Below are 14,302 nucleotides of genomic sequence, written 5' to 3' on the forward strand. Positions count from 1 at the left end.
TTGGGAATTTGTACATATAAGTGCCCATCTATGCAGGCCTCGACAAACACATCTATATTCCAATATTTATCACACATGACTAGCAGTTCTATTCTGAAATCACTTGGCAAATCACCGAATTTCTCCTGTAATAAACCAGAACTGATGGCTGTCTTTTTCCCAATGCAATTCACATGCTTTTTTCATTGTAGGCCTAAGATGAAAAGCACTCCTAATTATAAATTTCTTGCTTGTTCTTAAAATAATATCATTAACTCTGCACCTATCCAAGTCATTAGGACACATTCATGTAAAGGTAATGGGGACAGTTTGCAAAGATTTTAGCAAAGTTGGTGAATCATTCACAATTTGTGAATTACGCTAGAAGAATATCATCACGACCATATGCCCCGGCCTGGTTGACATTCTGCAATAATATACGAATCAAATTAACACAAAATGTGACCTCCAGTGTCCAGTCTACCTTAATGGGCAGTGTGAATATAACAGTACGTAAGGAGGATGGAATAAATGCAGATGACGAATAACCATTGAAAATTTTGTTGACACACATTATTATATTTTAATATTATAATTTTTTATGGAAATATCAGTGCACATATGAGGTACATAAGTTAATTAGTCAGAAGGAGCTCCCAGAGTATAGACTGTCGGAGGTGCCTCCTGTTAATAATTGTACATATGACGCATGATGAAAATATGGCAGATAGCAACTACATAGTGGATTGCAGGTGCAGTGGGAATTAATAATCACAACAAAAAAATTGATTAAGCGGGCTCAATTTTACAAACACATTTAGAAATACAATACTATACAAAAGCACTCAAGCAATGAAAACCCTACACAGTAAATACAGAATTCATTGGCCTGGCAATTGAGGGTAATTAGAAAGTACATACTTCTCCAAGTTTTTATGCAATGATGCTTCTGTGCAGGGTGATTTGATGATGGTGCCTGCAGCGAGGTTAGAAGTGCCCTTTCTCCCTGGGGCAGGAATGAAACACCTCCTCATCCGTACAACAGAGGAGACCACGCATGCTCAAGATGGGAGCGGCTGGACCCCTCTGCCGCATGCACTGGGTGAGAGGCCACCGTCTCGTCTGACTGGTACGTATGTGAACAGCGGTGTGTCGCTTCCGAGAGTCATACGGTGCGGCATTGCGTATTCATGTAAACGCGGTTTATCTCAGCCTGTATTCTTTACCCGTGCTTGTGAAACGCAATAATGCTGCGAGAAAAGGGGTTGAGACAGCACAATACCTTTGCCATATCTTCCATCCACTTCCATCCAAGCCAGCACCTCTGTTCAGCTGCCGTTCTGGTTACAGCTTCTGACCCGAAAAACTGGTTTTATCCCGGCGGCGGCAGTCGCATTTCAATGGAGGCAAAATGCTAGAGGTCCGTGTACTGTTCAATGTCAGTGCATACTAAGGAACTGACGTAAACCCTGTTTCGGTTAGGAGAGAGCATTTTATTCCAGAAGGAGTATCTTGACCTCCAATATACATATGTACCTTCTAAATTTTTGCTTGAAATGACTTTTCTCGTGCCTGGCAGATCTGCCGCAGCCGTGGCACAGACGCAGGCGATGTCGTGACTCAGACAGAAAAAAATTGTGCCACTTTTAGGTATAACATTTTGACGCCACAAAATTGAGGCCCAAGTTGGCGCAGTTGTCTTCACCATACACAACGAAAAGAAAACTTTCCCATCGAGCCATGCTAACCTTGGTCTGTGGTCAGTGCGACACTGAGCGCATAGATGACAAAAAATTTTCGGAGTCGCCTGTCGACTGCACTCTTTGCTGAGTTTCAGTTTTGAGTTTACGATAGCTGTTTTGTCTAAATTCTGTACTTTCGTAATTTTTGCTGTCAGCTCTCATTATTTTTATAGTGCAGTTATGGTGTCCTTTCTAATTCTGATCCATGCTTTCAGCATATTTAGTGTCAGTTACAGAAAAAACTCATTCCATGGGTAGCACCATCTGCCTGGGACGGCCTACCCATCGACATCAGCATCATTCTTCTGCGTGCCGCTGGCCGTTCGTATCTGTGGCTGGAATGGGGCTGTTCGAGATGTTATTATGGTTGTGTACCTGCCAGCCTCAGTTTATTGTCCAGTTGTGACACTAAGTGCATTTTAAGCACAAGCAGAAAGCCATGCTGCAGTGTTCATGTGTGACACGTTGTAACCATGTTCCAGTGCAATCACAAGGTGAGCTCTTCGTGCTGCGCAGCTACCTTCGTGACCTTCATTGGTGCTTTACTTAGTTATGGGAAAACTGCAGTTGAGGTGCCTTGTGGCCACTTTTCTTTTCGGAGGCTTTCACTGCTACGCTATCCAGTTGGACAAGCACGATTTCGTAGCTCGTAAATGTATGTACCACTCACAGCAAGAGTAACTGGGGTTTGCACTCTTAGGGCAAAAAAAAAGTTATTGTGGGGCAGCCTTGTGAACCAGTGTTTGGAACTGCTACCAGCGTGTGGCGAATGCAAGTCCCCTCCCTCAGACACTTCGAGTGATTGGCTTGCCTGACCGTGCCAAAACACACACACTGTCGTGTCACATAAATACGACCCCTGTTAGTATGGAGCACTCAAATTACAAACAGTTTTTGGGGGAACCAAACCCGTTCAATGTATTTACGCCTCGTTAATATAGAAACCTGCTGTACAGACAGTCCAGAAAATCCAGTGTCCATCCATCCTGTTGCTGCCCCTAATTGCAGAGAAATATGACAACTGTTTCTTCACAACTGCAAAGCCCGAAAGAGTGCTTCTGTCAAACAAGCTTGTCTAAATTAATGGGCAGTTTGTCAATTCAAGGGGAACTTTGTGGAAATTGCAAACTTCACATAAGACCTGTTCTTCTGGGGAAAATCGACGAAAGCAGCATGTATGGGGAGTTTAATGCTCCAAAGCAGTAGCAGTGAATTCTTTCGTGCCATATCCTGAATTAATGATTGCACGAGGAGCTTGTCAGGTAACACCTGGTGTCTAATAATGGCAACAGTTGTGTGGCAATGAGTTAGCCCTACACGTGCCCGACTGAGCTTCAGGTGTGAAATAAGGTGTCATTCGACTGGCAAATAGTTTCCTTGTGTGGTAACCAAGTTCCAGGGACACTTACGAGGTGCATTTTATAACCAGCACTGTGTTTCTGAAGCTGGAAGTAGTTTTAATAGGGCAGCTATCGAGAGCTCTGAGGTAAGCATGCTGTGTAGCTCCCATGTCTGATACACGCACGAAGCAAGTAGTGCACCTTCTCTCTGCTGCGATCCCTTGCATCATCGAATAGGGTGGTGAGTGCGAAGGGCGGGCTGTGTGTCTCCTCGCAGGCGGGTGAATACCTGAAGATCAAGGCAATCCATGTTCCGGTTGACCCCGAGACGATGAAGGCTGATGTGCAGATAATTAAGGCTGCCATCACTAGCAACACTAACATGGTGAGTGGCATCAGCAAATGGGCTAGTGTGGCTCACATCAGTGGTGTTCACGGGGGTTCATGTTACAGCGCGCAGTTTTGAGCATTGTAAGCCAGAGCAGTTCCTGATAAGCAAATCACATACATCTGCAGCCTTTTGCTATGCTGCCTGCACTTCAAAATGGCAGCCACTGTGACGTTGATGTATGCTTCCTATATCGTACCAATTCAATTCCATTCATATATTTCTCAGCCTTCTTCGCTGGCTGAATCTGCCTCCTCATCACTGTGCTTGTGACAATATGGAAGTGCAAACTTTGTGGATGGCATCTCTTCAACCATTTACAAATGATAGAAAATGCAGAAATGGAACAGAATCTGTTTCAGCATCGTCAAATTGTGCCAGCCGTGGTGTGGCCCCACTTTGACAAAGCATTGAAAATGGTGTACACAAAGACAGTTATGGTGCAGCATCACATTGTGTCTTGTCCCCTCTCCTTTATTGTTTTTGCTGTCAGCTCAATGTAAGATTTAAGACAAGGTGAAGGACAGGACCCAAGGAAGGAGACACCACGAGTGCTGTGGTGTTGCTTGCTGTGGTGCCGCTAGTAGTGTCACCTTTCTTGTGTCCCATCCTTTTCGCTCATTTAAATATCAATGCTAGCAAACAAGACCAATTCACTACACTTGTGTTCTGAGTGTAAGGTCTTCTGCCAGTTCTTGACAGGCTTGTGAAGTTCTGTCAGCTACAAAAGTGCTCAGGAAAAACGAACAATAAAAGGACGTGGCTGCATTGTTGGCCAATCTGTGAAGAGTGCACTTGTGGAGGAGGAAGTTAGACTTCCCTGTTCTCGTGTCCAGTAGTCAGACAGTGATCAGAGTTTGGTGCCAATTGGTACATTTATAGAAGCTTAGTGGTCTCACTACTGCTTCAAAGAGCGTGTCATGACCTTTGTCAGGTGTGCTTGTTCCTTGTAATTTTTCTCACTGCTCAACTAAGGGGTGGCAGTGAATGAGAGAAGAAACTAATCGCTGAGCAGCTTTTAAGAGCATGAGCAAAGGCTTAACATGTGCTGTTGAAAATGCTTACAGAGAGTGAGGTCCAATACAAGAACAAGTGCAAGGGGAGGAAAAAGTGAAATCACTAAACTACTTTTAGAATCATATGAAGCAGATGAAGTCACTGGGAAGAAGAGAATACATTAGGGAAATCTTACCTAGGAATGTAGCAAGACACAAGTATGAGGCTAAGCCAAGTGAACCATAACATCTACGTCTTCTAAGCTGTCTGCTTTGTTGTGAATGCTTCCTTGTTTTTTTTTTTACATTGTGTGATTCCCCAAAGGGGTTTCCAGTGGGTTTGCTTTGACGTGTTGGGTGCAGGGCCTCATTTCACTAAACTTGGAGCTATCGTAGAGATTGTGGGTGGTGCAGCGCGAACTAGACGATGGACAAAAACAAGAAGACTACTTTTGTTTGTCATGTAGTTTGCACTGTACCACCCACAGTGAATTATTACCAACTCGCCCAGTTGTCCATCCTTTTTCAGTCATCTGAAAGAGCCATTTCCAAGCATTGGCTTGGCTTTCGTTCAGGTTACAGTTGTGCCCCGTTAATACTGCCCTGTTATTATGAATGACTCTAATCATGGATATTTTTTCTCGGGACCATACTTTTTAAAAGTATTTACGCCTTTTCATATGAGTGTGGTCCAGACAGTGGACAGGGTGAAAATGTAAGGGGCCCATTGGGACCAATCTATTTTTGTCCCATTAGTATGGACATCGACGAGAAGAAAATCCCAAATGCTCTGTCAGATGTTCCGCCCCTTGTATTCTAGGTGGAGAACACTAAGTAAAGGCAGTGCAAATGGCCTCTGTGTGTTTGTGTGCTGTTCCGTGCTCTGCAGTGGCAGGGTGCCTGGTTGATGCACTTCATCATTTGCTGCATTCCATGAATGGCTGCGAATGAAATTCTTTCTGTGTGCTGCGTTGCAAACCACATTTAGCAGCTGTCATCCGAGTGAGTCCAGAGATCTTGAGATGTGAACAGTCGTAGTAGGAGATACTCCGTCGCACAAAGAGGCACCACTACTCGTCTCATTGCCCACTGGATGCTCCAAATAGGCTGAAACCAGCACCGCATGATTTTGAGGATAAGGGCGACGTGGATAATGCACCTGGAGTACCACGATTACCCCATTTCCACCTCGTTGCCTGCCACTATGCGCAGAAGCAGTCCGCATTCATAAAGCTGGTTTTTTCTTTCCGATTATTTTTTTGTTCTTTTTCCTGATTCATTATTGCGCACGACTCTCTTTATGGTCAGTTTTACTCGGGAACCAAAGTGTCCATATTAATGAGGCACGACTATACATGTTTTTATGAAATTCCGCTGCGGTGTGTCAGCCGTTCTCCGCTCTTAAGAACTGTGAGCAGAGGCTTTGACTTATTTCATTTTCTGTTTTTTCGTGCATTTTTATTGGTACATATTGAGAAATTACTAGTGCCAATCTGTTTTTTCAGTCAACATGGCAAGTTGCATGGTACTAGATTAGGAGCTGCTGTTGCAATGAAAAAGCAGATGGAGCCCGTAAAATTCACCAATATCGGAGATACATCCGGATTTTCTTCACGAAGTCTGGTGCATTCGAAATGGCTAAAATACTTGCTTCAGAAGAAACGTATCAGCTCTGGTGCTTGCCGACACATCACTACCAATTTCTTCCTCAGTCGACCCATATACCAGGTCAAGACTCCAACCCAGTATTCCTCGTCATCTGGAAATACTTTATCACTAATTTCGCCTGGACACTGCATTTACAAACAACTTGCGATACCGTTTTGGTCAAATAAACAGTCCATTTCGTGTAAACTGCGGCTCGATCAAAGATGTGGAACATATCCTGCTTGAGTGCCCTGCATATGCTGATGAGCGAGCGTACTATGAACATTGCATGGAGACGCTCTCCCCTGTGCCTCTGACAATGGACAGTGTTTTAGGTCTCTTGGCCCGCCCTAAGCAACAGAGACATGCAATAACTTTTTATTTGCATACTTAAAAGGTATTGGACATCTTGACAAGCTCTGATTTCACCTTGCATGTTACTCTCATGCATTCTTCACGCTGTTAGCCCATTTCTCAGACTTTGCACTTTGTCATTTCATATGTAACATTGTTACTCGCCGGTGCACTTTAGTACGCATTTAATGAGTGCATTTTTTCTTCTCCTCTTTTTATTTCTTTTACCTTTTCCATGCCCCTCTCCTTCCATTTTTATCTCCTAAATTCGCTTCCTCGCGCAGATATAGCATGCCAGCGATTTTTAAATGCCGGCTAAATTCTCTGCTTTTTTCATTAAAGGATTTCTGTCGCTTTGGGTTCAAGAGCTGTGCCTTGTGCTTGATAACTTGGTTTAGCCACCATAGTTTCTGCTCCTGTTTTTTCTTCAGATATTTTTTGCTGCATATCTGGAAAGGGACTCATTTCTTCTTTGTTTCTATTAATCATGCATTCTGTATTCTAAACTTGCATTTTCTTTTACCTTTGATGTTCTCTCACCCCCTGCTTGAGTGTTAGAAAAGTTCTAGGGGAATACAAGACAACAACTGATAAGTAGGTGTACAAGTCAGCCTGTGCATGTTGTGATTGCTTTATTTTCACTATTTGGAGCTGTGAAACTGAGGTGTTCAGCCTGTATTGTTTGCGTAATTCTGTGCTTGTATGACAGATGCTTGAATAAGGCGAAATTTTTCTCCCCATGCATTTCTGTATGCTTGGTAAGGAGCCGGTGCTACACTGTGGCTGGAGAAGCCTTACAAGCTGAGCTATGAGGGAGAGGAGAAGTGTCGACAGCCTGAGCCACCAGACCCCTAGGCCGCTGTTCCCTTCCTGCCGTTCCCGTGACCGGCAGCCTCGGAACAGGGCCGCCCCCATGTGCACCTTCCCCGGGCTGCCTCTCCCGGGCCCCACAGGTATGAGGGGTTCCTGCAGCAGCATTGATGCCTGCCCTGGACACGGCCGTCCACCCAGAGCAGTGACCGACCGGAGCCCATGGACAACACCGATGACCCGCCACACTTCCTCGCCCAATGCCCCACCTACCTGGCTCATCACTGGACACTAAGACTTGAGTGGGCCTTCCTTTTTATTTAAGCTCTCTCCTTTACCTGTTGCAAGTTTTTTTTTTCCTGTGCTTGTGCATTCTTAGTCCATTTCCTCTCAAGACTAAATTAATTTTTTTTTCTACGTGCTGCCTCGTTTATTTCATTTTCCATATAACTTGAGGTGATCTATCCCTGCAGTCTTTTGCATCACAACGCTGTTTCAGTGTCACTAAGCATGAATTTATAGTATTTTGCTACAGTGGCATTTTATTCATTTTCGCATTTTATTTTACTTGAGAGAGCTTTTTTCTGAAATTTAACGCAGCCATGTCAGCTCAGCTTAGTCGCCCGAGAGACCCATCTGCAGGGCCAATTGCTTTGTTAGCCAGATCAGCACACAATGACTTTAATGATGAACCCGGTGGAGATAGATGATTGGCACAGCTAGATTTCTAGCCAATTCCTGACTGGTAGCAGTAGGATTCCGCTTGTTTTAGCTGCTCGTAAAAATGATAATGAATGATTCAGTTAAGCCAGGTTGGACTTAACCTGCTTACAGTACAAGTTTTTTGTTTTCACAGAAAAGTGCAGAAAAGCTGTAAAGAGTGAGGCAAGTTTATTGAAATGTATAGTGTGCCACTGCAGCAGTTTGGAGCTTTGCGCATTGAAATGCTCAGGCACAGACTGCGCACATGTGCTGTCCACTGGCTCCTCGTGCAAGCGGCCAGGTCTCGCGTAAGCAGCCACATGCAAGCAGCCATGTCCCTCTGGCCCCACTTGGGTCGCTGGAATCTGGACACCTGAGCAAGTGGCTGACAGGCATCGCTTAGGGATGCTAACATTTCTTTTCTCCTTGCTGCAACTTGGGGTAAAATGCAGCATCCCTGTCCGCATTGATGCCTGCCTTGACGGCTTTCTCATTCCCTTCAATGGTGAAGCCGGGTGCATCATAGCTTTGTTTTTCATGGCAAATTATTTCTGAGGATCTGTCTGCATATCCCGAGGAGATGAATTCAGCGCAAGAACCAGACTAGGGGCGTAAGAAGACACGTAAGACATTCACATGCACCTTCTTGCATCCCTCGTCTGGTTTTTGCGCCCAATTCTTCCCCTCATACAGCACCAACTGGCCCGGCAGCATGCGTTCTTGGCTTTCTTATTGCACTAAGCTTTCAGAAAAGCGGTGTGTTGTGCAGAGATGAAAACAGCAGCAAGTTGTTTGCAGCTGTATAAGCGAAGTGAAATTTTTGTAATGTTCTTTGTTAGTTAGTGGAGCAAAGTGTAGTGTGCAAATTTTGCCTCTATTTAAGCACAGGTGGGATCACAACAGCTGTGGAGCATGCTTGTCAACATGCAGTTCAGGGTGTGTACCGAGCTACTTGTGTGTATTTTTTATTTTTTACAGGCTGCAAAGAAAGATTAAAAATTCAAAAATTGGCTGTGTAACTTTAGCTTTTGCTGACTTTTGTGTTGTGGTGATGTCCAATGGGTGATGAAGAGCAGCTTTTTTATTCTGCTACGGAGAATACATTTTGATGGTCAGTCTGAATAGGACTGACATTTTTCAGTCGTTGTCTTGAATCAACTCACTCTGTAGTGAAGCACTCTTTCTTGTTCCGCTGAGCATGCTAGGTGCGTAAGGTATTTGAGAACAAAGTCCTCCATTGCCATAGACAACAGCGCTGTAAACACATCTGTCTAGGCATGCAGCTTCTTGTATATTCACACTTTATTATTCATACTGTGCAGTTTTTTCCAAAATGGAAGCATACTGGTTGACGCAGGAAATGAAATGACATGCAGTCCTTGTCACAGTGGCTGTACCCAGAAAGCAACATAACAGACAATGAAAATTCTATGAGTATCACTGTAGGCACCTGATAAGCACTTGCACAAAGCCACCTGTTGTTACGGCAGTTAGGTTTTTGGTCTTGGTCAAAGTTCTTTTCGTCTGAAAAAAAAAATGAACATTCCATGCACCTCAGGCTTCTCCAGCTTGCTTAGCAAGCTCCTGTACCGGAGCATACGATTTTCCCAACTTTTATGGTACGCGAATTATCCCCTCTTCATGACGCAGGAATGGGACCTTAAGTCCTGTTGCACACCGAGTCCTACAGTCGACTCTGCAACCTAGAGCTCGTATGCAGTTGTCCTCGTCGACTTTCCTGGGTCATCACTCAAAATGACTTGCAGCCGCTGGAGAAAATTGCGCGTTCTGGCGACATATCACCGCTCACCGTGCTTCTCCTTTTTGCCACAGATGCCACGTCACCATCAAAGCACATCAGTTCTTTCCAGAATTTGTGAACACAGCGCTTCTCTGCGCTCAGAAAGGTGGCAATTTCTAATTCGCTGAAGTGGCAGCCATAGCGATGAGGACTGTGTGGCGTTTCATTTGCTGCGTCAGATTGTAAACTTCCATTTTGGAACAAACTGTGCAATATCAATGATAAGGTGTCAGTATACAAGAAGCTGCACACCTAGATAGATGTGGTGAGACTGCTGGCGTCTATGGCGATATTGAATAGTGTCCTCAAATATTCTTGTATCATAACTGCTGCGAAGAAATACGTTCACATTGTGAAGGAACACAAAACACATGGACGAATGCTGCACTCACAGCTGCAGCATTTGTCCATGTGTTTTGTGTTTCTTCTCTGTGTGAATGTGTTTCTTTGCTGCAGTTATGATGCAAGAATGTGACCAACTAGCCCAAATGCTCATTTTACTCATGTTTTCAAATACCTTGCACACCCCGTCATTAGATTTCTCCAGAGCTCTGAGGATCTGCTGCCACCACTTCCGGAAAGGCCAGACCAAGGTTGTCTGTTTCAAGCATTTCTGTTTTCAGACATTGCCAGATAACTTTTTGCAGTAGTATCATCTGATTACGCTATTGTGGTTGTTTCATCAGCTCAGGTAGCTACCTTTCAAATAGTACAGGGAGCTGCAGCTGTGGCAATGATGACACTGACATGCTCCATGAGATGTTTATTGAATCTTTCCAGAACTGCCTTACAAGTTGCTGAAATTCACTGGCTACCTTGACATTGTAGTGCTCACCTATTTGGACAGAGCAGTTTGTGTAATATCTGCTTGTACATTCACAAAGTTTCACAGCATCCGAAGGCACTACTGCAAGGGGATACAAGTACATGTACTGTATATCTAGCTAGGAACGTAATGGGTTATAGATAGGGCTCACAGTAGGTGATGCAGGAGCTTTTCCCACCCTGCTATTTCATCTGAACAAAGAAAAAAAAAGCTATCAATACATTAGGCAGGCCACAGACTTTCCAAACGTTTAGTGCACTTAGAACAGTGCACAGAAAAACAAGGGTGACAGAAAGGAAGACAGAACTCTACTGAAGCTTTCCTCAAACAAGAAAGGAATAATATACAGGTTACAAAAACGATGTCATATCTGGACATGCTCACTAAATGCTCTCCAGTTGTGCCATCTCATGCTCCTGGAGTGCGATATATGGCTGACTAGCACGTGGCACGAGCCCTGTGAATACGAAAGGCTTCCACTCACTCCCTAACAGTTTGATTATTTTGTAGGAAGGTAACTTGGCTGTCGACTAGTATCTGCTTATATCTGTGTACCTGGCGCAGTAGTCAATGTTAGAGAACCAGTGGCAGCCTTTCAAATTTATAAGGCTGACACAATGTGCATTATCGAGCCATCTATCGCACTGCAGGAGCATGAGATTGTGCCATTGAGGAGCATTTGAAAGCGAGGTCAGATATGACATCCATAATGTAAAAATAGTGCAAAAGGAACTCCAGGGACAGAAAGGGAACGACGCTATGATGATGTCAGATATGATACCATCATTATAACCTGTTTATATTGCTTTCTTGTCTGAGTAAACCTTCAGTTGAAACATTACACCCCTTCTGACTTCATTTGTGTCGCCCTCGTTCCCCACTGCTATGTTCGGCAAGCAGAACCAACTCGTCCAGCTTTCCATTATCCTTCAATGCACAACCACTCTTCTCTGAGGCGAAGTGAAGTAAGTAGAATGGGCCTTCTTTGCCAAAAATAAGCAGGCTGTCTGTATGTAGTACTCTCATGCTTTCAGGAGCTTATTTTATCAGCACAGATTCATATCACGCAGGTTGTCCTCGCAGCCGTCGAGGCTGACGACCACAGCGGTGACAATCTGCTACCAGTCTTCTTTTTCCATGGTCACAGCAGCCTGGTTACGCTTGACAGAGACTGAGCAGTTTATGAGTACTGGCCAAATTAAGGTAGATTTTACAGAAAGTTCTAATCTAGAGGACATTCTTTGTTTTTAATGTTTGCCAACCTAAGCAATGCTTCGTATGTAGCGGCATACTAGTTATTAAAGACAAAATGTGTGGTACAATGCTAACTTGACCTTGGAAGATTTGAATTAAGGCAAGTTGCGCAAAAGAAAATGACTGTAGCAATACCTTTTGGGAACTTCGGTAACAATTCTTTGCTGGTCACAATTGGCTCGTCCCTTTCACATGCAGCAACACTATTTTGATAGGGGTGGGAGGCACTTCGAAAACTGGAAAGCAGCAAGTCAGCTGCTGTTCAGATACAGAAGTAGTTAAGCAGTGCTCACATCACATGCCAACTAGTCAGCCTTTGCAAAGCTGTCACGTGCAGAAACTTGAGAAGCACATGCCACGCACAAGTACACCGTTATTCTTGTTCATTTCCAAACGATGAGGCCATTTACAGAAAAGGCAGTGAGGCAGGTTGCAGTCATTACTGAAATGATTACATGCTGGCTTCATAGTTCGTCGGGAATGAAGCCACTGATGGTGAAATGTCAGCTGTAGATTTGCTGTGTCAAGTGCTGTGGTGTACTTGCTTCTGCTGAGCAAAAGCACAGAGAGATGAACATAGTTGGCACCAGAATATTTTACCCTTACCCGCAACAACCAGCAGCATGGAGGAGTGAGCATGATGTCTGTGCAACTGTGGACTTATTTTTGAGGAGCCTCAGCTGTGCTCCGCACTGAATGTGGCTCCTGGAGCCATGAAAAATTCCCTTTACCGATTTCCTCTCAGGTGCTCGTTTGGAACTCGAAATTGACCGTGTAATATTGATATTGTAGTCTGTAGTCACTGTCAGCAGTAAAGTTGCTTCAAGAGCCAGAAAATGATGGCTGTTGCAAACAAGCGCGTTATCTAATGCCATCAGCTCCTACATGTGCTCGTGTTTGTGATGCAGTATGGCTACACCCCCAAGGGCTCGTCGATGGTCATGTACCGGATCCGCAAGCACCACCACTATTAGTTCTCGGTGGCCACTGACTGGCCGGGCAGTGTCTGTGCCACACCATCCATGTCTGGTGAGTGTAGCTTCATTTATTGGGAAAGGATGAGAAGGAGATGCAACAATTAGGCAAGCTTTAATTGAATTTGAATTGATTTTTATTTCTGAACTTTTATACAGAGGATGTTTGAAACATCTGGATCTCTGGCTAAATGCTAGTTAGGATCCATGCAAATCATATGAAAACCAAACTGCACAGAAAGTACTCTCATCACTGATTTACAGTAGCCGAGCGATTTTTCGGAAGCCAATAATTTTTTGGACTTGCATGATATTTCGGATCTCGCAGAGGAACCTTCCCGCACCTCCTAAGAATGTGTGCACTTTCAGGACCGATATTTAAGACTTTGTGGAGTCTAAAAGTTCGAATTTTCGGACTAAAATAGCCGCCAACAACATTGTGGAGATTGTTTCTCAACTGAAAGTTTGTTATTTCGGCCTAATATAGATGCGAGCGGGCATCACTGTCGCAACAAACCGTTCCCCACCACCGTGAAAGGCACCATCTTGGACTTTAACGGAACTGGCGGCACAATCCGACTGGCTTGGATAGGCTTGGCTAATTGTTCTTCATCGTTGCCACAAAGATGGCCTACAAAGAGCGCGCGATCGCATCGAAAACGGCACAGTAGGGCAGCTGCAGCATCCGCCGTAGCTTGGGCGACGTCCCCCGCGGTGTGGGGAAGCAAACGCGTTAGTGGCGGGAAAGGGGGACTACATTCGCAGGCGCTCACTTCTGCTCGCGTCTTCCTGTGGGTTGCCCATGGGTTGCCTCTCGGTCTTCGTGAGCGTTGTGAGCTCTTTGTCTTCGTGAGCGAGTGCATTCATTTGCGGCATGACTGCAGCTGTGTCACACTATCTGGTATCTTGATGTGATAGGGTGCGGACATGACGAAAGCATGGCTGTGACTCGGATAGAGGCTAATATTTATTATCACTTGTAGGCGGAACATAAGGAGTGGAAATTATCGCGATTTTGAAAGTGGTCTTTTGCAGAAAAGTTATTTTCTTTTAAGTTCAGATTTTTTGGACTGTTTTTCAGGTCCCACCGATTCCGAAGAATCGGTTGGCATCTGTATAACTTCATACTTAACAGGACTGGGACATTACTTCTTTGCTTCATGTCATCTGTATGGGCATCCCACAGCCTTGTCCACACTTGAGCTATGGCCCTTTCTCCGTAGACATTTTTCTTCGGAAGAAGGAAATTTCCATGTGTAGCATTGCGAGTGCAGTGTGATGGGAGAGTGAAAATGGATGAGTGTAATGGGTAATTGTTCACAATACGTGCATGTACCATCAGTAGAGTCCTGCATTCAGTAAGTGATTTTAGTGATAGAATATTCATGTGTTTAAAAGGAGGAGCAGTGTGCTTGTTGTAGTTTGACTGTGTCCTGAACTGAATTGCCCTTTCTTTACAAAACCCTTAGCGGCTCCAAATAAGACTGGTA

General features: G+C 44.4%; 2 protein-coding genes across 9 annotated transcripts in view; both read left to right on the forward strand.

Annotated features, from left to right (window-relative positions):
- Window positions 1-14,302, forward strand: part of LOC149356851 (uncharacterized) — a 305,537-nt gene that overhangs the window by 154,325 nt on the left and 136,910 nt on the right. The gene's annotated exons all lie outside the window — the stretch shown is intronic.
- LOC149356852 (uncharacterized) overlaps window positions 1-14,302 on the forward strand; it is a 33,507-nt gene that overhangs the window by 1,760 nt on the left and 17,445 nt on the right. For 2 of the 8 annotated variants that reach the window (XM_089584344.1, XM_089584351.1), the window contains exons 2-6: window positions 937-1,108; window positions 3,339-3,446; window positions 7,209-7,557; window positions 8,846-8,893; window positions 12,747-12,867. In XM_089584344.1, the coding sequence (XP_089440470.1) occupies window positions 7,478-7,557; window positions 8,846-8,893; window positions 12,747-12,867 (249 nt within the window). In that variant the 5' untranslated portion in view covers window positions 937-1,108; window positions 3,339-3,446; window positions 7,209-7,477. Of the gene's footprint in view, window positions 1-936; window positions 1,109-1,137; window positions 2,216-3,338; window positions 3,447-7,208; window positions 12,868-14,302 lie in introns of those variants that run through there. The other 6 variants (XM_089584349.1, XM_089584350.1, XM_089584346.1 and 3 more) reach the window with 5 other exon arrangements.

The sequence above is a fragment of the Amblyomma mixtum genome, chromosome 3 (genome assembly GCF_055824585.1).
Source record: "Amblyomma mixtum isolate Tamu chromosome 3, ASM5582458v1, whole genome shotgun sequence".
Lineage (NCBI taxonomy): Eukaryota > Metazoa > Arthropoda > Arachnida > Ixodida > Ixodidae > Amblyomma > Amblyomma mixtum.